The following is a 25,982-nucleotide window of genomic DNA, read 5'->3' as shown; positions in this document are numbered from 1 at the left end:
GATGTTTTCTGTTAAGGCTTCCCATTCAGATGGAACTTCAATCTTTGTTTTGCTGGCTGTTTTCAATGTCACCAACATTTGTACATCATTGAACAAAACCTGATTTTTCAAAACAGTTTCTAATGCTTTTAGCCATAATTTCTTGCCAGGAGGCCACAACATTCTGCAGTGCATCCAAGACATTCTATTTTATTATTTCTTCAGAGACATAACTTTGAGAAATCTCTCCAAGCATATATCTCACCAAATGATTCCCACACCTTTCAGTTGTGAAATTGTGCCTTGATCTAAGACAGAGGTCACCAAACTACGGCCCATGAGGTCATCCTTTTAGCTCATTTATATGGAAATATCATAGTTTGTAGATAAACTTACTATATATCAATAGAAAAAATTAAAATAAGTGTAAGTAAAAATGCCAAAATTAGTCTAATCTGATTTTTGCATCTGAGAGTAATATAATTTTTAGGAAAATAGATGAAATAAAAAATTTGGCAAATTTGGATATCAGAGCACTTTTTGTGTAAGTACAGTATCTGCAATGAAGTTTCTAAGAAAAGCCATTATGATCTTGCTGCATCCATTGTATTTGTGTATTGATAAATAAATATGTTGACTGTCTTTATTTTTTGTGTATTTAGTGTACTGTACTGAACAAAATGATTGTGCAGCCCAAGCTCATCATTCTCTCAGTTATGTGGTCTGCTGTGAAAAAGTTTTGTGACCCCTGATCTAAGAGCTGGATAATGCTGGTGGTGTTTGCTGGTAAAAATATAGCACACACACATTGGGAAGATCTGGACTTTTTATTTTGTGGGATGATACTCAATCATCCACAACATGAACTTCATTTTTTGCATTGCTATTTCATTTTTAAAACATAGCAACCAGTCTTGAAATATCTTTGCATCATCCAAAAGCTTTTGACTTGTATAAGTAAAGTAACTGCAGATGTCCTTGCACAACTGCCTGCATCATGCAATGAGGATTGGCAAATTTGCCAATTATTACAAGCAGAAATTTCTCTGTGCCATCTACACTGCAACACAGAAAGACTGTGATCTACTCCTTACTATGTTTGCCATTAATGCAGGTTTTGTCTTTCAGTGCTAAAGATTTTGATGGCATTAAATTATAGGTGTGAACAGATGAGACTAGTGTGTTCACACTTGTCTCATTTAAGTTGAAGATGTCATGTTCATCATATTCTTGCAGTATTAGATTAAGTTTTCTAGCCATGATTCAGCAGCATTGGTGTTCACTGACATAGATTCACCACAGACATTCGAAAGACAATATTGTGGCAAGTTTGAAATCAGCACAATCATCTGTTGGAACAGTTGAAATCATTGATTCCCATGCATGATGCCAACATAACTGCCTTTTTGTTAATCAAGGTCCTGATGGGAATATTTTTTTGCACACACATTGCAAAATCAGAGGAAAAGAGCCTCTTATAGTTCCTCATATTTAGTAGTCTGCAATCATTTTCATTTGCTGATTTTGGCACCAGATTCAGCCAATCATTCAAGTTTGTTGAACAAGTCAAAAAAAGGAATATTGAAAGCTCTTGTAATCTCATTTTTAAAATGTTCATTTTTGTCTACCTCCCAGAGAATGTTCAGTTTTTTCACAATCAAGATTTTGTTGTATCTTCTCTTGGAGTCTTTTCCTGATTCCATCTATCGCTATAAAAAACACGTTGACAAGTCAACACTGTTTACTGCTCTCTGCTATACAGTAATACCTCGACTTAAGCTACCCCGACTTACGTGAACTTGGAGTTATGCGATTTTCAAATCTCGTCGATTCGTCTTTTGTTTGAGCACCATGCAACTCTCGATTACTCACCCCCCCACACTATTGTTCAGCTTACACGTTCGGACGTGTTGCGCGGAATTGACACATAGCTACAATTTATTTTGTGTTATTTATTTCTGTGTTTGTTATATCTACAGAGACTTGAGAGACTCTATGTGGTGATTTCTTGTAACCGTGAACAAATCAAAAGACAAGATAAGATTAATAAGAACATTTATTAGCTTACATACATCCAACTTGGATTTTATACAAAATGTGAAATTATACCCAGACTTACATGAATTCGACCTATGTGGTTATTGCTCAGTCCCACCTATTGTATAAGTTCAGGGTATTACTGTAACTCCTTGGTTGTACAACAGATATCAGCTAGTTTTAGCAAAATGATATAATATACTGTATTACCACTGCAGATAAACATGTGCCCATAATCACTAAAAATAAATATTTTCAGTTAAAAACAAGTAAAAATATACTCTAACTACAGGAAATGTGTCAATTATATAATAAAGTCAATGGTAATGATTAAAGAAGTTTTAGAAAAAGACCCCAACTTTGTCCCAAAGAATACAGAGAATTGGGAAACCTTGATTCAAGAAATCGAAAGAGGGATCATTGGACTAGATTCCTTAGATAAAGATTATTTCAGATGGAAAAAGGTCATTAAAGAACAAACAGATTGGAAGAAAGGAAGAGATAAGAACAGAGATATTCAGTTTACTAGAAGATGGCTAAGTGTAAATGATCTGATAGTAACAAGAGTGGACAAAAGTAAACTTTTAGTTATCATGAAGAGACAAACATACAACAAAGCGTTGGAAGATTACATTATAAAAACAGAATGTGAAGAAGTGGAAAGCAAAATCATTGAGAGCATTGACAGGAGAGTCAAAAAGCTAGAAGGAACAAAACTTAATACTATTTTACCCTTTCTTAAAAAATGCCGAAACCTAAGACCTGGAATGCCAAGGTTATTTGCCTTCACCAAAACTCACAAAGAAGGTAAGGAAATAAGACCAATAGTAGAAAAGCGCAAAGGACTGACTTTTATCTTAGAAAAAAAATTAGACATATATTGTGGTGGTACACCAGTATATTTTTGTTGTTTTTATTTTATATATGTATATATAAGAATATTCTATTCCCCTTTCTCTTTGTTCTGTCTCTATACTTTCTGGAACTTTCGTCTGAATGTGGGTGGTCAGTGACCCAATTTCGGGACAAAGGGGTGAAGATAGCCCAGAGGGCAAGTGGGGGACGATAAGGACTTTTGGCTTTGGACCGGAGGAGGAAAGGCCGTCGGAGAGAGCGGTCCCGAGATCGGTGTTGCTTCGGCCGGAAGGGTTACGAAGAACACTAAAGATAGAAAGAGCTTTGGAAGAGAAAAAGAACATTGGTAAAGCCGAGACTAAAGGACGAACTTTGGGTCTTCGCATGTGCTCCGTCCCCGTAGAAGAAAAGAATCCCAAGACGAAATCATCTAGTGGCCACCACCGCAGTCAACCATTCGGGTACCCGTTCCTTACTAGAAATTTCCATTCTTGTTCTCCCATTCTATTCTAATTCTTGTTCTTCCTTTCCTCTTCTAGTTATAAGTAGTTTTAAGTTAGTAATTAAGTGTCTCCTTTGTTACGCGAAAGAAAAGTTTAGCTCCACTGTGAAACAACAATCGGTGTTGTTTGTTCCCTTTTGTTTAATTAAAGTGAGGAACAAGGAGGTCGGAATCAACGAACCTTTCCTGTATATATGTTCATACAGTAAAATAAAGCACGTCTTATTGTTTTATATTCCTGTCTCTTTGTGAGAATTCATCCATCACCACGTGCTCACTACAATATCTCCTCACAACTTGAAAGAAGTGAACTAGTGGCACAAAATCCTGCAATGGTGGTCAAAGAAATACAAGACATAACATTAATGGAAGAGGAAGTAGCAACGGTATTGGATTATGAGAGCTTATATCCACCCACAAGAATCGAATCTTGCAAGAAAGCACTTTTGGAAATCATGTTCAATATAAATCCCAAATTGATGCATTACAATGAGGAGGTATTAGAGCTGGCTAATCTAATATGTTATGAATCCTGCTTTAGTTTCAACGACCAGGCATACAGGCAAAAACGTGGAGTCCCAATGGGAAGTCCAATCTCAGGAATACTATGTGAGTTGATCGTTAGAAAGCTGGAGAAAAAAGTCCTGTATGATTTCAAAAAGGAAATAGTATATTTTAAAAGATATGTGGACGATGTCCTTATTTTATGGAGGAATAATTGTAAGATAAGTGAGTTTGTAGAAAGGATAAACAATAATAATGATGGCCTAAAATTGAGAATAGAATAAAAAAGTTCCTTAGTTATCCATTTTCTAGATATTAACATTCTATTCAAAAAAGGGCATTTATCTACCAGTGTTTACATCAAACCAACGCACAGCCCAATTTACATCCCATCGTAATCAAATGATCCATACCGTTATAAGGTGGCAGCATTCCGAGCTATAATCAGAAGAGCTTTTCTATATTGTGATAATGTTGTAGACAGAACAAAAGAAATTGACAGAATCATACAAGTAGCCAAAACACTGGGATACAGAAAAGGCAAAATAGCAGGGTTGGTTAAAAAATACGAGATGAGCATAGCAAGAAGTTCAAAACATTATCCCGGTAAAGTCACAAAGTTCACATATAACAAGAATACGAAAGGTATTATGAAAGAAATTACGAACTGCAAGGAAACAAGAATGGTCCTAAAAAGAGCTCTAAACCTGTATACAATCTTAAGAAATGATAAAGATCACATTAAAAAAGAAGAAAAAGCAGGAGTATATAAAATTCCTTACGAGAACACACAACTAGGAATCAAAAAAGACTACATTGGAGTGACAACAAGAAACTTGGGGATAAGACTTAAAGAACACAAGTATAACGTCAAAAAAAGCTCCAACACAACAGTACTTTCCCAGTTTGTGCAGACACAAGGCTCAATAATAAAATGGGATAAAGTGGGTATTGTCAAACCCTTGTATTCTCCAACACTAGCAAAAACCGCTGAAAAAATTGAAATTTACAAGAGCAAACTGGAAGAGGCCTGCATAAATGCAAGGGACGCAGAAAGCCTACCAACGGCATGGAAATTTATAGTGAAGAAATTTAACACAAACTCATAATCTTGTCTTAGTTCATAGTTACTTCGTTCATCAAATATTCCTTAACAATTTATTACAATGTTTATCTAAAGTATTAACTAGTACATTTATTTTTATTTATTATTTTCTATCACTAGGTTTGGCTTTGTTTTGTATTGTATTATATCTGAATTATTTTTTCAGTTATTTTTCTTGTTTTTCCGTTATTATTTTTTGTATTTAAATTTATGTATTCTATTTAACGGAACACCAATGTTCCTTTTTCTATCGTTAAGCCTGAGGATGGCCTATAGAGTAGGCCGAAAACTTTAGTTTTTCAATAAAACTATCTCAGAAAAATAAAGGTATAGTGTGATAAGATAAGGTAATGATAAAAGTTTAATTTATTTCTTGTCGCTTATTTGCCAGTTTTGACCTGTAGAATCCTCAAAGTCGGATGTAGACAGAGTATGTTTTTTAATTGTTTTTAACCGAAAATATTTGTTTTTAGTGATTATTGAAATATACCGATCCCATTGGTTCTAATTATTGAATTTATATTTAAACATGTGTCCAGTGAGAACCTCACAGGTTGCCAGATAGGTTTTATAAAAATTAAAGCAAACTCTTGACATGTAGCCCAAATTATTTTTAAAGTAGCCAAAAAAGTAGTAAATTGCCCAAATTTAGTTGTATAGAGTCCTATAAATATCTCAATCTGCTACTTTTAGCCCAATTTTGCAACTATAAAACCCAACCATATTTTATGAGATAAGAAAAAAAGGATAGTCAATAGGTAAGTCATAGCTCACCTGAAAATGTGTTGCTGTAAAAATGAAACCATGTTGGATAGATTAGAGTTGTTGAGTTGTTCATGGTCTATTACAGTAGAGCGTCGTTTATCCAAATCAATTGGGGACTGAGGTTGTTCGGATAACTTATTTTTCGGATAACTGATTATGTACGAAAAAATATATTAACCTATCCCGTGTTAAAATTTTTCTCCATTGTGTGTCGCTTTGTGTTGAATTTTCGTCGATGTTAAGCCTAACGTAAACTTTTTAAAATAATAATCGTGGCTATTGTATCAATAAAAATTATTTCTTTATTTCTTACAAACAAAATAATATTGAAAAATATAAAAACCACAAAATATGTACTTTAGAAGATGATCTAGTATCAAAAACGTTCGATTCAGCACGACACAGTCCTCAGAAAAACACCACACAAAAGTGCCAGTGCTGCCAGCTAAAACATACACACCAACAAAAAAAATATTGGAGTAGCCCAAGATATGGCCAAAGATTGCAGCGCCACAGTACTAGTGAAAATTTAAATTTGCCGACTGAAATGCTTTCGGATAACTGACTTTTGGATAAACGATACTCTACTGTATTCTATTGTATTATGGAGGCACATGAACTTCAATCTAAACATATGAGTTAACATACACAAATCACAGTTCAGACAGAATTTTCACTTCAAATTTCAAAGTAACCATATTTCAACTAATCAAATTCCTTAACATGTAAATACCTACATCCCTTCACTGGAGCAAATAGTACAGTTATGAACTAATGAAATTTTGAATTATACAAGTTCAAATTAATGAGGATTTCCTATATTTATAATAATACTAATGATAATACCAATATATTTATTTATATTTTGTTCTATTTTAATAAATATTGTAGTTTGAAAGTAGTTTAATAGTTCAAACTGTTAATATTCTGTAATTTTATATTAAACAAATAAATATGCTTACCTTTGTTTTATTAATTACTACAAAATAGGGAAAAATAATTATAATTTTTGCCAATTGTAACTGAGATAACCGGATTTCCAAAAAGAACTGTAAAAATATAATATTTAAAATCATAAAATATTAAAAATTAAAACCTAAAATATATCAATTTAATTATCTCATTTATTAATTATTAATAAAGTAAGCACTTGTAATAAGATTATCATATCAATATATATGCTTTGGACAAATAAAACATATATATAAAAGGCTTCTTCAAATAGTGTTTTACCAAGTTTACATGTTTTATTCTTTATTTCTGTGTATACAATAATAAACAAGTTAATTAATATTTAATACAAGTAGACCCCCCTATAAAACGAGTTCCTATAATTATGATTCCTATAAAACTGCGAAAAAATTGCGACGGTATCCGTAAAAAACCCCCTATAATTACGTTAAATGTCATTGGGCAGCCGAACTACTTTCCCACCGTTCCGTAGCGCCACGCTACAGAGAGATTTCTATCGTCTGTACAGTATTATATATAAATTATGCATAAATTAGGTACTGTACATATAATTATATATTAATTATATATAAATTAGGTACTGTATATATAATTATATATTAACTTAATTTATTGTAACTTTATTATAATTATATATATGCTTTCTGCCGCCTGGCAACACGCTACGGAGATTTTAGGCTAGTAAGTTCAGTTTATTATCATCTGTACAGTATGTAAATTAGGTACCGTAAGTCTAATACAGCACTAATTTTATACATTTCTTGTGAAAGAAACACTTCTTATTCAACGGCCATAAAAATTNTCTAGAATCGATTAATTTTATGGAAGAAAACCTTTCAATCAGCCGTAGTCCGTAAACTTCACACGTGTCGGGCTGTGATTGGAAGGACTCGTAAGAAATTGGATTCCTAAAGAATGGAACGTATCTATGATCTTATAGGGGGGTCGACTGTAATATAGTTTATTTTTGGTTGCAAGGAAATGACTAAAAAAATCTTAAATGACTAATGTAAATATTTTAAAATCTGTAGTTTTTGATCACATAATGTATATAAAATTAAATACACTTATCACTCCTTTTTTATTACATTTCTGTCTGGACTGGACATTCTGTCAGCATTTCAGTTAATAAACATTAACCTTTAATTTGGATTAATTATTTTACACTATATCTAATGAATGCAACATTAATTTGAATAACAAAATTTTTACAGTTTGAAAAAAGTACAATAACTAAAAAATAGAGAGAACATATACAGTGGAACCTCGGTATACGTCTGCTTTAGAATACATCCAATTCGGAATATGTCCTGTTTGGACGAAATAAATTTTGCTCGGTATATGACTTTTGTTCAGTATACGACTTAATTATACGCGCCATCTATCAACAAGTAGCACTATCGGTGTACTACACTAGACTAGATGTTTGCGGTGCTACGATTTATAACTTTGTTAAATTTTTTCTGATTTTTAATTTGTAAGTAACATTTTATTATTATTAAATTATTAATATAGAATATGCTTTAAAATCATTATTATCCCAAAAAATAAGTGTAAGTTAATATGTATCAATATTTGACCAGAAATACTGAGTCCATGACAGATATTCATTCTAAAGATAAATAAAAAAGAAAGAAAATATGACCAAACAATATTATAATGTACTTACTTTTTTCTTTTTGTGTTTTTTAAAACGAAATAAAAGTGGTTCTTCACTAGTAGCATATGTTTCATAAAGCACATCAGATGATGAACCCTGTAAAAAAAATATGTGTTAAACATGATTTTATACTAATATACAGAATATCCCATATAATGCTAATAACTTAACTAATGCAAATAGTTTATTTTCATTTTTATGGTTTTAAAATACTTCAAACAATGATAAAATTATATTGCTCCTTGCCTTATTTCATAAGGGAATAGGGAGTAACTTTGAAATTTCAAACTGAATCCTNACATGCTGATCTCATGAAAAATCAAGCAGAAACTAGCGAGGAAAGCGAGGTGTTTAAAGCCAGCCATTTTTTTACATGAGAACGGATTAATCATTTTTACATTACTTCTTATGGAAAAGGTTGGTTTGGTATACATCCTATTCGGTATAAGTCCAAACACCAGGAACGGATTGAGGTCGTATACCGAGGTTCCACTGTATTTACCAGTGGACCAGGCTTACCAGATGTCCCGTTTTGACCGGGATTGTCCAGTTTGACGATGTTGTCCCAGAATCCTGACCAGTTTGTCAATTTGTCCCAGTTATTTGGTAAAATTTTAAAAGTGCTGAATATACAAGAAGTAAAAATAGTGCAGCCTCGAGTAAAATGGAGATTTGGCACTTACACCTCTGTTGCACTCACTGTTGCCAATCTAAATATTTTATATCTAGATCTAAGTACTTTTAATGTTGTCTATATGTTTTCCTCAAAAATTTATAGCATATGGCCTAATGAATTTAGATGTTTTATTTTGTCATTCAGAAATTTTTTCACAAAATTTATAACAGCATGTAGTCTATGAGATCCAGATATTTTTATTTCATTTTTTTTAGATATTTTGTTTCAATTAGAGTTGGCAAGACAAACTTACACTGGCCACGTCATTGCTGTGCATGTCATATCTTGGTCGAGTTCAAATTGCTGATCGGTATTTGCAATTATTTTGTACAGTATCCACGCATTCTTTTATTCAGCGCACTTGCAGCGCTTTTAGCGCATGTGTTCAATTATTAAGCCTATTGTCAGTATGCTTAAGATGTGCTTTCAGCGCACTAGCAGCACCTCTCGACCATGCTAAAAACAGTACTTACAAGATGGACGCCTCCATGAGAAAGTATCTTTTTCGACTACCAAATAATAATCAGTTTTTTGCTGTTTTAAATGAGCAGATTTTTAATCGTGACATATGAAAATGGCTTTTAAAGATTTCATTTGAATACTGTGGTATGATATTTTGAACGTAACCAACAATTTTTGCATGCTTTCTTCATTATTGGGAATCAGTCATTGCCAATGCCATAAATAAATCATCATTTCCTTGTTTTCTTATAATTAACATCAAACTTAATGGCTTTTCTTCTAATATGCAAGTAAATATAGCAGGAAGATAATCATTATTTATGTCAGCTATTTTGAGATAGCTCTTTCTCCAGCAAAAGTGTTTTCAACCGTCTCTTCTTCTCCTTCTTTTGTCCCTGGCTGGCATTTGGTTGCAGGCATCCGCGCAACCAGTATGCTGCTGTGGGTGCTGCAGGAAGTCGAGCTTTCTCCATAATGCCCCTCCAATGCCCTCGATCTATGGCTGCCGCTTTTGCCTGGTTCAGATCAAGCCGTTGGTTCTTGAGGTCCTCCTCAACGTGTTTGGTCCACGTTTTCTTAGGTGCGGAGTGTTGGATTTTCCACAAGTAGGTTGCTGTCGGAAGAGCAGTTGGTGGGGAATTCGGTTAATATCCATTCGGCACACATGGCCAAACCATCCCAGCCGTCGCTGTTGAATTTGTGTCTCAACAGATAACTGCTGTTTGCATCTGGCCCGGATGGCATTGTTGGTGATGTGATCCCAAAGGGAGATACCAAGAATCTGTCTCAAGCATTTCAATTGAAAGGTTTCAAGTTTGTCCAAGTCTGTCTTAAGCAGGGTCCAAATTTCTGACCTATAGAGAAGGATCGGTATGACTAGTGTACAGAACAGGCGGATCTTGGTCATCAAAGAGATGTTATTCTTTCTCCATACACACCATTTGAGTGAGGCAAATGCATGGGCTGCCTGTCCAATACGGGCATGAGTTTCTTTTGACGATGCCACTTTCTTCTCCTGGATCAGTGACCCAAGGTATTTAAACTCTTGTACCTGCTCAATTTGGACTCCATAAAGGTAAACAGTTGCCCGCGATCCATCCGTTGTAAGCACTTTGGTTTTGTCCACATTTATTTTAAGACCATATGACTGAGGACGTTTTCGCTGCTGACAGTTGAAAACGTCAGCAGCGAAAACGTCATTTCTGGCAGCAACTGCTCAGCACACTGCTGAATAAAAGAATGCGTGCTATATTAAATTCATTTAATCTCTAAAATGTCAAAAAAAACCACGTGTTTACTAATGATTAAAAAATGTCTGTGATCGTATTGATGAAGTGAAATATGAACTGTGCTTTTCAGAATTTTCAGTAACTCATGATGGGCATTCAAACATTAAAAATCATTTGAAATGTGTGAAACATAAGGCAAGCAATAGGAACTTCCTCAAATGTATTGCTATATTTTAAATGTACCAATTTAAATGACAAAGAATTTAAAAAAAAGTTCTTTGTCATTTAAATCGCACTAGTGATAAATATTAATAATAAGATAGGTTTAGTTCAGTTATAAAAAATTGCTTTTAACTCATTGTTTTCGTTAACAACTACTTTATTTAGCCTTTTCAATCATAGGTAATTATCCTAGTAGGCTAATTTTCTGTTGCGAGTATTTTCTCAAAATTGTCCTGGTTTGAGAAAAAAATATTATGATAAGCCTATTTATAAAAATAAACACAAAATATATTAATAAAATATTAGATTGATACAAAAGTTTCTGGAATTTTCTAGACCTCTCTAGAATATACAAAATTGTCCTTTGACAGACTGTATGTAGAAGTTTCTTGTGGGGTATGTAAATGAGGGGTATTGTCAATGCTTTCTTATAACAAAATCTGCATATGTATACTTTATGATTATCAATTTGGTATAAAACAGTTATTACAGGAGATGAAAAATGGTGCCTGTATCTAAATTTAGAATGCAAAGATCATGAACAGATATTGGTCAAGCAGCACAGGCTGTGCCAAAACCAGAATTGAACCAGCACAAGGCTATACTGTGTATTTGGTGAGATGTTTGCAGACCAATCCATTGGGATATGTTTCCACAGAATACCAGTATAACTAAAATGTACTACACACACTGCAACATTTGGCTGATGCTATCCCCACAGTATCTACAGGTGCACTTTCATGCTAACACAAGACCACATGTCAAGGCTGACCTGAAAAATACTGCTTGATCTAAAAGAGGGACAATGCACCATTGACTACCATCTCTTCTGCTTCATGCAACACTTCTTGGATGGAAAATAGTTCTATGAGGAGATGAAAACTGCACTTGCAGAGTTCTTTGAGTCAAAGCAGCCTGAGTTTTATTCAGCAGCAGTCTATAATCACCTTCTCTATCAATGGAAGGTGTCTGAATGCTATGATAATTATTTTCTTGAAAAAACTATTTTTTTGTTTTTGAAATAAATGTACTGTACATACTATATACTCTAGAAAATTTCAGAAACTTTTGTATCAACTCAATAATTCAAAATAATGCAATAAATCAAACATAGACATATATTATTTATAAATCTTTTATAAACAAATGTTTAATGCCAGATTTTTAATTTAGTCTGTTTAAGTAGTATTATGCTAATCTTCAATTTAATATGTCTTGTGGTGTAAACCTTTTTTTAAATTNGATCAAATATCTGGTTTCCAAAAATCTGGCTATTTTTGGAACTGCCTAGTTTTGAATTTGGGTGGGCTGTAGAACAGCTGTAGTTCACTCCACTTTGTTTTATTTTCTGTTGCATATGAATTGAACAATATCAATTCCAGTGTAACTGCTTGGCATATGATGTGTTAAAAAAGTTTTGATCTTTATTTTCCATGATTTATTTTATATTTCAAGTACCATACAAGCCCGTGTCCAGAAAACTGTTCTAACTTTTAAATGGAATCCTGAACTGTTTTTAATAAAGGAGATAAAATTACTAAATAGATAACTTCATCCTTTTTCTTCTTCATAGAAAAAAGTGAAAAAGATTTTACCAGAGTAAATTCTCTCTCAATAACACTAGTAAATTGAAGGAATTTTAAAAGAAATTTAAAAAGTATATTGATATTATGGAATAAATAAATAAATAAAAACTTACTCTAAACTGAAGAGGCAGATTTGTTTTATTCACAATCCAGTATGGTGCAAATAAATAAACGTCCAGACTATATTCATCTTGAAGATGAACACTAAGACTAAGTTGTTTGTTTCCACCTTCAGTATCAGATTCTGGTTCCATAACTATAGTACGATGTTCTTCCATATTTGCTGTTAATTCCAAAGAACCAGTCCATGGAATTCCAAAATACTGTGAAACCTAAATTAAAATTTACTCAAATAAAATAAATATAAAGTGTTTTATTTATAAAATATAAAAAATTCATATTAGAAATAAGTTAAGTTAATTTCAAAAAGAAAAATGCATTTAATCTGAAAAAATTATTTTCATCAATTTCTTTAAGGGAATCCTATAATTATATATCTATATATATATATAAAAATGGACATGTATGTCCCTATATTTCACTTTTCCGCCAAAACTACACATCACACGTGAATGGTGTTTGTATATGGTAGTAGCCCCAAGACTCCATTCGTGCACCAGGGGGGTTGCGTCTCTATAGCTATAAGGGTGCGGGAGATATGGGCTTGAAAGTGGTTGAAAGTGGCTTTCTATTTCGAATGTTTTGTTTGAATTTGTTTGAATTAAATTCGAACATAAAATTCGAATATTGGTTCGATTATAGAATGATCGTAAACATTCCAGAAACGTTGAAAATAGTTTGTTTGATTGGACGTGAACAGGAGACGTTCAGAAATAGAATCAGGACCAGGAAGTGTTAATATAAAGCGGCATGGAAGGTTTACAGGCGGTTTTTTGCACTTTTGCGGGAAATCTAACATATTTTTATGCTCATGTAAAAATTCTCTGGAAACGTCTGGAAACGGGAGACCTAATTCTCGCATTTTGTGAAAATGGGTAAGATTGGCTATAATGTAATTATCTTAATCTTCACTATCGTTACTTTTTGCCCAGTGAAGCGGGTCCTTGCAGCTAGATTGTAGATTACTTAGAAAAACAGTCTTTTATATATATAAAAAAACTATATTACATACAAATGTACGAACAAATAAAAACCCAGTGAAGCAGGTCCTTGCAGCTAGTATATATATAATTATAGGATCCCCTTAAAAGAAAATAGGATAAAAGAAATTCTGTGGCATAATATATATATATATTATGCCACAGAATTTCTTTTATTAACACTTTACTACATCTATATATGATAAAATAACAACTGTCTTGTAAATTCTTAATTTAATAAATAAATAACAGAATTTTTTGGAAACCAAGAATCCTTTCAAAATACTAACAGTCTTCATCCATAAAAAGAAATAAAAAAAACTGTAAATTGTCAGGTAATCTTTAAACTACCAGTAGCTAATTCATTTTTAGATTATGTATTTCAGAAGCTTTTTAAAAGTAAAAGTTTATCTAATTTTATGACTAAATTAATAAAAGAAGTAGAAAGCTTACAAAACAAGATAAAAAAATCAATATATATGTGTTACTGTGAATGACCGATATCTGGCAAATGTCAACATTCTCCAGCATTCACACAGTGAATGTCAGCATTCACACAGTGTATGTACGAAATATTTGCTAAACATCATTATTTCTCACTTACACCAGCAAATGTCGATATTCAGCATGCACTGATGGTGAATGTTGAATAAAAATATTTTTATTATGTTAAGACAAAAATGCAACATTTTAATATATGAAAATAGGAGAAAACTTAAGTAATAGCACATTTAAATAAACTGTTGAACCTAAAACAAACAGTACATTCTTAATCATTAAAGAAAATAATACAATAATAAACTTACACATAAATTATGTGATTAACGTTATACAATCTTATTTATTGCAACAACTTAAACTGTGATTGTACTTTGAATTGCACAAGAGTCCCTTGCTTTTACAACTGCATTTATTCATGGAACACTTTTTTCTATGAAAGTATGTATAGCCTTGCCCTCCACTTTTCAAATTAGTTGCAGCTGCTTCTCTCAGCGATATTTCTTGAGAAGAAATCTCATGTATGGAAAGTAACTTTTCTTTACAAATTATGAACTGATCTGTTAATGGTATCTTTTATTCATATATCGCCGACGCCTTACCAACGACCCCTCTCATCCTCCGCCACTTGACCTGTCAAACTGATCCCCACCTCACAGGATCAAAAGAACAAAAATGCCATCCAGTGACAAAGTGGGAAGTTTCCACCAAACTGTGGCCTGAAAAAGAGGTAAGACCATGTCCTACCTCCGGCTATCCACAAAGTATTTGGCGACAGACTGCCGCCTCTCTGTCGACATCGGTTTCTCGGGTGTTGTTTCGACCTCCACCAAAGCTTGTGTGTGCTTGTCGACATACACCAGCGATTGTTCAAATGTATAATAATATAACCAAATATTCAGACTTTCACCAATGTATTTTGTATGTGTCGACATTCACCAGAGAATATAGACATTCTCTAATTTCGGACTTTCACAGTAACTAATAAAGGTAAGTGTATAATGTGCATGCCACTAAAACTCAAAAACGAGTCCCGGTATGATCAAGGGAGTTATGTGGTGTGATAGCCCTCTATTTCCCATCCATGAAGAAGGTTCCCGTTTTTACCTGAAGGGCGTGCTGTTGAAGATATAAAGGCTGGAAGTTTTACCTTCTAGAAATTTTTAGAACAGTCCAGAACATTTGAGAGTATTCGAGAGCATTCCACAACATTCCAGAATGTTCCAGGACGTTCTGGAACGTTTGGGAACATCCTGGAACATCCTATATCATTGTGGAACATTCCAGAACACTCTCGAATGTTGTGGAATGTTCTGGAACATTGTGGACCATTCGAATCCTTTTTTGTATGGGTGGGACTACCCATTGGTGGGGGTATATAAAGCAAGATCCGTTGTGGGTTCGAACGTCGGTTTCTTATCAGTGACGAAGGGAAGAACCGAAAAAGAAGTGAAAATTCCAAAGTAGTGCAGTGAGTAAATAAAAACAAACAGTGAAGTGTGAGTAGTCAAAGTGATACAGTGACTGAATATAAATCAAAAATAAAGTGTGAAAACTGTGTAAAGTGTACTTAGTCTATTTGTTAATAAAAAGTAGATTTGATTTATATTTTATACAATGCCCAAACTTAAAAGAGGAGGAGCTCTTGCCAGTTCTGAATTTTCTTTTGAATATTAAAGTTGATATCATCAAAATATTATTTTTAGTTGCTAAAATTGTCCTTTGAAATAGCCACTCCGGATTGGTATAGTTGTGAACAATATTTGGATAAATTTGGTCGATGAGTTCGTTTTCAGTAGTGGCTATGTTGCAAAAATCACTGTTGAGTTCAATGAGGCCGTTCGTCTGGTCAGTGGGATATGTGCCTATTTGTTAAAGTTTTTGAGCAAAATGTTGTTTATAAACAAGCATTGTAAATAGTTAGAATATGTTTTCAACAAAATTTTTTCACTTCTAATATAATTTTAAAGTTTATCCCTTTATTCCAACTATCACAATCTCATATCAACTCCCTGAACAAAGCTGGGTACTCCAGTTAGTAATGCAATATTTTCTACATGTTTATATTAGAGAATCACACCTAAATGAAAAATTTCCAGCAAAGAAACACTCAAATTCAATCATCAAACATTTTCAGCCACTACTTAATTGGCCCTCTTCAGGAAATGTAAAATGAAAAAACTATTCTATTTATAGAATATAGCCACATTCTAAAGTAGTGAAGTGGTTGTTTAATGTTTATATTAATTTAATTAAGAAATTGGAATTACAATCTAAAAAGTATTAAAATATAAATAAAAACTATTGTTTATTCACAAAGTTATATTAGAAAAATTTTGTTTAAAAACTTCTAGAATGTGTAATGAAAAAAAATTAATTAGTCTCATTATTAATATTAAATTTATGTTGAAGAGAATCATTGATAAATTACAAAACTAAAATTTATTACTTACTGTGTATTTTTTATTTCTTTCTTTATCTACACATACTAATACTCCACTATTACCAATAGTATCAAAAGATATGGCTTGAGACCAACGAGAATTATAAACTCTTACTTTTGCCTGTAAAAATTATAATAGATTTTCTATTAATTGTTTAAATAATAAATGACATTATGTTAACTCTAATAAATGAAACATAAACAATTCACAAATAGCAGAAAAATAAGTACTGTAATTTCATGTAGATAACCTGTTTGTGAAATTATGGATGGTCAACTGGAGTGAACAATGGATGAAAAATGGAAGCAAAGTATCTTTATCTTTGTTAAACATTGCAATTTTATATTTATTTATAGAATTAGATAACCTGAAGTGATATATAATCCATAATGGCATATACTCCATAAAATATTGCTAGAATAAAAATAAAACCTTCACATAACATCCCACTATGTACACCATACCTTTGCAGCAAATGTTGAAGGCGTGGCACTTACTGGTATGCAGTTTAGAAAATACTATCCCAAACATTAAAACATTGTTTTTCTATTCCCTTCATTGTAGATATAATAATATAATAAGTGAGACCAAAAAATGGAATACTGAGAAGGAATTCCTAAACTTCATGAGTGTATAAAACTTCTAACTCAATAGAAAAAAAAAACAGTAAAATAAACACTCACTTGAAAAGCATACATTTTTGTCCATTTTTAAAAAGACATTGTCAGGTGGAGGTTAATATATAAGCCATCAACTACAATAAAGATAACACAATCCTGACTCTTTGAAAAGTATATATCCATCCTATATAAATCTTACAATCCTTGCAAGATTATATACATTTCCACTTATCAGTAGCTTTTCCTGCAATCAGCAATGGCAATGTAGAATTTACAAGTACTTTTGGAGTCTTCATATTTGCCCTTGTGGTTTTAGGGGAATACATCGATGCTATAGCTGTCAATGTAAAAAGATCTAATTTAAGTTGGAATTCTGGACTTTTTGTGCTCTTTATGGCTGCAATAATGGGAGGTATCAGTTGTGAATAATTTTGGTTAGGAATAGGTATAAACTTTTGCCCCCTTATTAGGATTTGGTGGATATTCTCCAGTACCGTAATGTCAGTAAAATTGTAATAAGGAACTTCCATGGCTTGTAAGTTGTCTTCTGTGAGTAGTTGAGCGTAACCACTGGAACTTTTTGTTGAGTTTCTTTCTAATTTGGCGAGCTTCTTTGTTGACTATATTCCTAACTTTATCTAATTGTTGGTATAGAATGTTTGCATCACACAGTTTTCCAAAGTATATATGGGCCAGGTACAATTGCTTTTCTTTATCTGCTGTTGCTTTACGTTTGCTTTTTATTAATCTTGCTAGAAGTTTACGTTTGACTGGAGATAATGTGGTGCGTACTTCCTTTGGAAAGGAATCATATTTGAGTGCTATGCACTTGGGAATAAAGCTAGTTTTCTGACATTTTAGTAAAAACCATAATTGTGCTTGAAGCTTTAACCATGTAATTCTTCTCTTTAGTAGAGAAAAGAAGTGCTTTCTATTATTTTCCATGATATAATATGTTTGCACTTTACGCTGATGTTTACTATCACTATAACACTTACGTGCAGTGGAGTCCCAGACACGGAAATTTATCCGACTTTTGGAGAAAGATCTTATCTGCTAGCATTTTCAGTAGTGTAAAACTACCATCATCAGGTGGTACATAGAATATGATAGTTTAAGCTTTTCAAACGATATTCCAATGGTTTTACAAATTTCAATATCAAATATTTCAAACAATGTTTCCGATGGTTCAGCTGATTATGGTTTTTGAATGCTATTTAAAAGTTCTTACGTCATAGCGCGTAGATAAGAATGATAATAAATAAAAGTCACATCCTTAATCCCACACTCTGAGTTTGTAACTGCAGCCTCCACTGAAGCCAAATGTACCATCTTACAAAAATTAGGAAACCTCCCCTCCAGTTCCTACCAATTTTACAAAGTCAATGTTATTTCTTTATATCCTTCTGTTCTGTATTTTGAGGCCGTCATGCTGGCAAATACCCTATTCCTCAATTCTAGTTACTCAGCATCACACAGTTTACACCTATGTGAAGCTCTTCACCTTATTACTCAAAATAATTATTTCCAATTTAATGGAAAAATATATAAACAAACACAAGGGGTGCCAATGGGCTCTCCATTATCTCCTATTCTAGCTGAACTGGTCGTGAGAAATATAGAACATCGAGTTTTCAATGCCCCTTTAACGATCCAATATCCTCTCATGTATCTATGGTACGTCGATGATGTGTTAATTGCGTGGAATGGTTCCAATGAGGACTTACTTCAATTTACTCAAATATTAGCCTCTATTTATCCTACAATTAATTTTACTGTCGAAGAGCAAGAAAACAATACAATATCTTTCCTGGACTTAGATATACATACATCTCCTGAACTTATATTCTCTGTCCATCATGGAAATAATAATGCTCCACAAATCATTCCAGCCGCCACTTACCAACCACCACATTACAAAAACTCTGCTATATCTTCGCTAATATGGAGGGCTTACCTTCTCCCTTCTACTCAGGTGCTAGTAGAAGATGAATTATTCATTATTCAGTCTATCATGTTAAAAGCAGGTTACTCACACTCAAAATTAATTTTTCTTAAAAATCATGTAAAAAACAGATTATTTCCACAATCTTTTATTTTGATAATTAGAAAAAAAAGCTAAAATAATTTTTAACAAGTTTATCATGGTTTTATGAAATTTTATTTTAAAATTTAAATGAGTGAAAACTGATAAAACCTTAACCAACCTTAAAACTTGGTAATAATATCAAAGCAAAAAAATATATTTAATTTTAGTGAATTTCTTACTATCAGATATAAGTACAGAAGCATCCCAAAGGTAGGCCAAAGTTTTATGAAAGTTTATTACAGAGATGTCTTGTCAAAAAACAGAAAAAATAGACCATACTGAAAAGAGAAAAAATGATCCTGAAGTGCATCTGTGCAAATTAATGAAATAAAGATGATTTGATAAGAAAAGCATTGATGTGGATTGATGTTCCTTCATACAGAAATAATTTGTAATATACGAGGAAATGATACAACACACTTCCAAAAAGTACAACTATCTTAATTATCATTATCAATTTAATTGTTTATGGAATTATAGTAATTTAACAGTTGCAATATTTTATTCATAAAGTGCATTAAGAACTATTTAGAATGTTTTTATAGTATAAGCAGTGCTTTTTTTGGGGAAAAAAAGGTGGTGGAACACTCATCTCATTACTAAAAATATATTACATGCTTCGTACACAAGATTCGGCACACAAGCAGGAGCAGGACCGTCTTAATAATTTTGTTGCCGATCTTCTATGCTCAATAGAGTGATTCAACATGGACCAAACATCAAATTTTCAAAAATTCTCTTAAAACTTTCAAAATATATCAAAAAAAGGTGGTGGAACGCCGTTCCATTGCGTTCTATGACAAAAGTGCTGAGTATAAGAAATATATGTTTAACATTTTATTATTATTAAATTATTAATATAGAATATGCTTTAAAATCATTATTATCCCAAAAAATAAGTGTAAGTTAATATGTATCAATATTTGACCAGAAATACTGAGTCCATGACAGATATTCATTCTAAAGATAAATAAAAAAGAAAGAAAATATGACCAAACAATATTATAATGTACTTACTTTTTTCTTTTTGTGTTTTTTAAAACGAAATAAAAGTGGTTCTTCACTAGTAGCATATGTTTCATAAAGCACATCAGATGATGAACCCTGTAAAAAAAATATGTGTTAAACATGATTTTATACTAATATACAGAATATCCCATATAATGCTAATAACTTAACTAATGCAAATAGTTTATTTTCATTTTTATGGTTTTAAAATACTTCAAACAATGATAAAATTATATTGCTCCTTGCCTTATTTCATAAGGGAATAGGGAGTAACTTTGAAATTTCAAACTGAATCCTATAAAAAAGCATATTTTTGGATTCTGAAAAAAACTTACATTATCAAATATGTTTTAGATGAATCTATTAAGAATCACAGACAGTTGGAACTTTGATTAAAGTTGTTAAAGAGATGTAATTCATTACATTCTCATCAGTTACACTATTTTATCTGTTTATTATATTAAATGTCCAAATTGCTGACCATTCATATATCTAAATATTTATATATCATTTTTTACAAAAATTTGTCTAACTCTGCACAACAGTCATATGGTTACTGTAGCAACAGCTTCACATATTCTCTGTTTCATGTCTTCTCCGTAGTTGTTAGTCATAATATCTCTTTTTTCTTGAAATATCTCCTTAAAAAGTAATTGCGAGGTGTGAGATCAGGTAAGCAAAAGAATCATTTAGTGAGTCCTTTATGTATGTCTATTTGCCAACAAATTTCTGGTTTAATAATACGGTATATATATATATCTGTGAAAAAGTGTGGTGAAACATGATCCTACTGAAAACACATTTTTCTTTGCAGATTTAGTGACATCTTTTATATTCAAAGCGAGAGGGACTGAGCAATTTGAATCAATTCAAATTGCTCAGTCCCTTCCCTTCCTTCAACTGTCTGTAGCTTTTAATAAACACATAAGAAATTTTTATCTGAAGCTTTTTTCATAGTCTTTTTCCATAAAATCCATTCATACTTTTCTATAGGGACCCATTTGAAATTATACCTGTCTCACTATAAAAATACTGTATTTTTGCAGAATGACCAATATGCTGGTCTATCTGGGAGAGACCATGAAATCTGATATAGGGTGCAGCACCAAAGTCCAGACAAATTACACATTTTTTCCAAACATATTTTTTATTGCAAAAATGAAAAGGTTTACGTTTTTTTTAACCACATTGTTTGTAAGGCCATAAATAATACATTTACTCAATATATCCCCCTCTTGCTTGAATGACTGCCTCCATTCTTGGTCTGAAGCGTACACAGGTGCGCTTTAATGTATCAAAGTCCATATCGGTGAATGCCGCATCAATAGCGACTCTTAATGATGCGATGTTTGGATGTCTGGACTTGTTCGTGACCCTTTCAACTATGCTCCATACATAGAAATCCAAAGGATTCAAATCTGGGCTGTTGGGAGTCCAGAATTCTTTTGACCAAAACATGTACGTTGTCCAACAACCAATTTTGCGCCAAATGACTTGTGTGGGCAGGCGCACTGTCCTGCTGGAAAACATTCCAGACTATACAGTTTCCATCCACGACTTCACTACATTTGTCAGAACATGCAAATAAACTTCTTTTGTGACATTTTCTTCTTTGTTAAAGAAATATGGTGGCATGACATCACCCTCACTGGACACAACACCTAGCACATGAACATTTGCCAGAAATTTCATTCTTGCAATAATGGGGACATCTTCAGGGTTATGGGAGAGCCCGAGGTCATTCCTTCAACAACAGTAAAAATTTTCTCATCAGAAAAAAATTTGAGTCGTCTGGTAGCATTGTTTCTTAAGGAACACAAAAGCAGGTTACAGAGTTCAACTCGCTTTGTCCTGGAGGCTTCAGAAAGCATCTGTCTCACTTTAATCGTGTAAGACTTGTAGCAGAGATCCTCCTCAACAATTCTATGCATAGTTTTCTCACTCACACCAACAACCAACAACAATTTTCGGATTGACTGACCTGGATCCTCAAAAATCAGCCCGAGCCCGTTGAATGATTTCAGATATCCCGACAACGTGCTCCTTCAAGTGATTTTCCTCGCCGGTGTTGTAAAATCTTCACTGGACTTCTCTGACTCATTGTACTATGCGATGACATCATACACAGTTGATCTCGGGTATCTGAAAAACCAAATGATTTCTGTTGCCGAGCACCCAGCGCGAACACTTTCGATAATCGCGGTGCTTCGGTTATACTCCGCACTTGGTTTCAACATTGCGAGTGTTTCAAGGTTATGATGATTTAATACACGTATCAAGCTATTTGAATGCCAAACACAACATCTACCAGTGGTATAGAATGGCGGAAATTTCAAATTGAATTTTGTCCGGATTTTGGTGCCACACCATGTATTTCCATATAGAAAAACCAGCATGCTGGTTTATCCTGGGGAATGTCAGCATGCTGGTTTAAGTGAGGTTATAAATCCCTCTCTAGAGGGTGCATTAAAAAAAAACAAATAAGTTTTTATTCTAAAACTGTGAAACTGTCAGTATTACATCTAAAACTATGGTTATATGTTTAATTTCTTCATTTTCTCTTCTTTCTAATGACATAAAATACTCTTGAAATTTCAGAAGTTTTTTTGTGTGTGTATTTTATTATTATTTGATTCAAAAATGCAAAAATAAACATATTAAATTTAAGAAACTTGCTGTAAATTATCTTAACTTACACCATTAACATGGCTTTGTGTGAAATTTGAGAGAAAGATGTTATCTTTAAGGTGTTATTGTAGCCCACACTGACTAACTACAACTACTAATAGTCAATAAGTTGTTAATTGTTTTATTGTCTTGAAAATGAAAACTCTCTTTCCAATTTTAAGTCAGTCAAATTACAATGTTATCATTTTAATGTACTTGAAAGAATGTTTTCTTTAATGTTTAATTAACAACTAGTTTTGTTAGATCTGATTAATTTTATATTTTAGTTGCAGTTTAACTGGCATGCTGGTAGCCCCAGGGTTTCCAGCATGCTGGTCTCCCATTTATATGCAGCATTCCAGTCACTCCACAAAAATATGGTATGAAAGTGGAGCAACATAATTTTATCATTGTATGAAGCTCCTTTGAAATTTTACCAATGTAAATCATCCTTTTTTCATTTTTTAAAGTTGTTCTCAAGGATATTAGCATGTAACACTTTATGTGGTACAACCAGTATACAGAAATATATTAATGTAATTTTATACTTATATACAGTCGACCCCCCTATAACGTGCGTTCCTATAACGACAATTCCTATCACGTAGCGAAAAAATTGTAGCAACATTCGTATAAAGNGTGATACAGTGACTGAATATAAATCAAAAATAAAGTGTGAAAACTGTGTAAAGTGTACTTAGTCTATTTGTTAATAAAAAGTAGATTTGATTTATATTTTATACAATGCCCAAACTTAAAAGAGGAGGAGCTCTTGCCAGTTCTGAATTTTCTTTTGAATATTAAAGTTGATATCATCAAAATATTATTTTTAGTTGCTAAAATTGTCCTTTGAAATAGCCACTCCGGATTGGTATAGTTGTGAACAATATTTGGATAAATTTGGTCGATGAGTTCGTTTTCAGTAGTGGCTATGTTGCAAAAATCACTGTTGAGTTCAATGAGGCCGTTCGTCTGGTCAGTGGGATATGTGCCTATTTGTTAAAGTTTTTGAGCAAAATGTTGTTTATAAACAAGCATTGTAAATAGTTAGAATATGTTTTCAACAAAATTTTTTCACTTCTAATATAATTTTAAAGTTTATCCCTTTATTCCAACTATCACAATCTCATATCAACTCCCTGAACAAAGCTGGGTACTCCAGTTAGTAATGCAATATTTTCTACATGTTTATATTAGAGAATCACACCTAAATGAAAAATTTCCAGCAAAGAAACACTCAAATTCAATCATCAAACATTTTCAGCCACTACTTAATTGGCCCTCTTCAGGAAATGTAAAATGAAAAAACTATTCTATTTATAGAATATAGCCACATTCTAAAGTAGTGAAGTGGTTGTTTAATGTTTATATTAATTTAATTAAGAAATTGGAATTACAATCTAAAAAGTATTAAAATATAAATAAAAACTATTGTTTATTCACAAAGTTATATTAGAAAAATTTTGTTTAAAAACTTCTAGAATGTGTAATGAAAAAAAATTAATATTAATAAAATAAAATTTAATGGAGAATGCACTTTATAATTAAAACCTAATAAAGTACTGGATCAAATATCTGGTTTCCAAAAATCTGGCTATTTTTGGAACTGCCTAGTTTTGAATTTGGGTGGGCTGTAGAACAGCTGTAGTTCACTCCACTTTGTTTTATTTTCTGTTGCATATGAATTGAACAATATCAATTCCAGTGTAACTGCTTGGCATATGATGTGTTAAAAAAGTTTTGATCTTTATTTTCCATGATTTATTTTATATTTCAAGTACCATACAAGCCCGTGTCCAGAAAACTGTTCTAACTTTTAAATGGAATCCTGAACTGTTTTTAATAAAGGAGATAAAATTACTAAATAGATAACTTCATCCTTTTTCTTCTTCATAGAAAAAAGTGAAAAAGATTTTACCAGAGTAAATTCTCTCTCAATAACACTAGTAAATTGAAGGAATTTTAAAAGAAATTTAAAAAGTATATTGATATTATGGAATAAATAAATAAATAAAAACTTACTCTAAACTGAAGAGGCAGATTTGTTTTATTCACAATCCAGTATGGTGCAAATAAATAAACGTCCAGACTATATTCATCTTGAAGATGAACACTAAGACTAAGTTGTTTGTTTCCACCTTCAGTATCAGATTCTGGTTCCATAACTATAGTACGATGTTCTTCCATATTTGCTGTTAATTCCAAAGAACCAGTCCATGGAATTCCAAAATACTGTGAAACCTAAATTAAAATTTACTCAAATAAAATAAATATAAAGTGTTTTATTTATAAAATATAAAAAATTCATATTAGAAATAAGTTAAGTTAATTTCAAAAAGAAAAATGCATTTAATCTGAAAAAATTATTTTCATCAATTTCTTTAAGGGAATCCTATAATTATATATCTATATATATATATAAAAATGGACATGTATGTCCCTATATTTCACTTTTCCGCCAAAACTACACATCACACGTGAATGGTGTTTGTATATGGTAGTAGCCCCAAGACTCCATTCGTGCACCAGGGGGGTTGCGTCTCTATAGCTATAAGGGTGCGGGAGATATGGGCTTGAAAGTGGTTGAAAGTGGCTTTCTATTTCGAATGTTTTGTTTGAATTTGTTTGAATTAAATTCGAACATAAAATTCGAATATTGGTTCGATTATAGAATGATCGTAAACATTCCAGAAACGTTGAAAATAGTTTGTTTGATTGGACGTGAACAGGAGACGTTCAGAAATAGAATCAGGACCAGGAAGTGTTAATATAAAGCGGCATGGAAGGTTTACAGGCGGTTTTTTGCACTTTTGCGGGAAATCTAACATATTTTTATGCTCATGTAAAAATTCTCTGGAAACGTCTGGAAACGGGAGACCTAATTCTCGCATTTTGTGAAAATGGGTAAGATTGGCTATAATGTAATTATCTTAATCTTCACTATCGTTACTTTTTGCCCACCAATAAAAACCCAGCGAAGCGGGTCCTTGCAGTTAGATTCT

General features: G+C 32.4%; 2 protein-coding genes across 2 annotated transcripts in view; both read right to left on the bottom strand.

The window, feature by feature from the left end:
• The window catches only part of LOC111641818 (vacuolar protein sorting-associated protein 13C-like), a 163,493-nt gene that overhangs the window by 95,959 nt on the left and 41,552 nt on the right, over positions 1–25,982 (bottom strand). Inside the window, exons 8-11 of the mRNA XM_023388051.1 lie at positions 25,003–25,221; positions 20,323–20,409; positions 16,606–16,716; positions 6,710–6,796 (exon numbers count right to left, since the gene is read on the bottom strand). Of these exons, the coding sequence (XP_023243819.1) occupies positions 6,710–6,796; positions 16,606–16,716; positions 20,323–20,409; positions 25,003–25,221 (504 nt within the window). The remainder of the gene's footprint in view (positions 1–6,709; positions 6,797–16,605; positions 16,717–20,322; positions 20,410–25,002; positions 25,222–25,982) is intronic.
• LOC111641821 (vacuolar protein sorting-associated protein 13D-like) lies at positions 8,330–12,896 on the bottom strand. The gene is made up of 2 exons (XM_023388054.1): positions 12,668–12,896; positions 8,330–8,475 (listed from the first exon to the last, which is right to left on the bottom strand). The coding sequence occupies exons 1-2, from the start codon at positions 12,830–12,832 to the stop codon at positions 8,374–8,376; spliced, it is 267 nt and encodes an 88-aa protein (XP_023243822.1). The 5' UTR covers positions 12,833–12,896; the 3' UTR covers positions 8,330–8,373.

The sequence above is a fragment of the Centruroides sculpturatus genome, unplaced genomic scaffold (genome assembly GCF_000671375.1).
Source record: "Centruroides sculpturatus isolate CEXI.00-Female unplaced genomic scaffold, Cexi_2.0 scaffold1473, whole genome shotgun sequence".
NCBI classification, from domain to species: Eukaryota; Metazoa; Arthropoda; class Arachnida; order Scorpiones; family Buthidae; genus Centruroides; species Centruroides sculpturatus.
This window is presented reverse-complemented; position numbering and strand designations above follow the sequence as displayed.

Bases quoted from the DNA above. Each gene is read 5' to 3' on its own strand.
- LOC111641821 (XM_023388054.1), bottom strand. From the start codon at position 12,832: ATGGAAGAACATCGTACTATAGTTATGGAACCAGAATCTGATACTGAA. The intron at 8,476-12,667 runs GTAAGTTTTTAT...TTTTTTTTACAG, and splicing joins ATCTGCCTCTTCAGTTTAGA to GGTTCATCATCTGATGTGCT.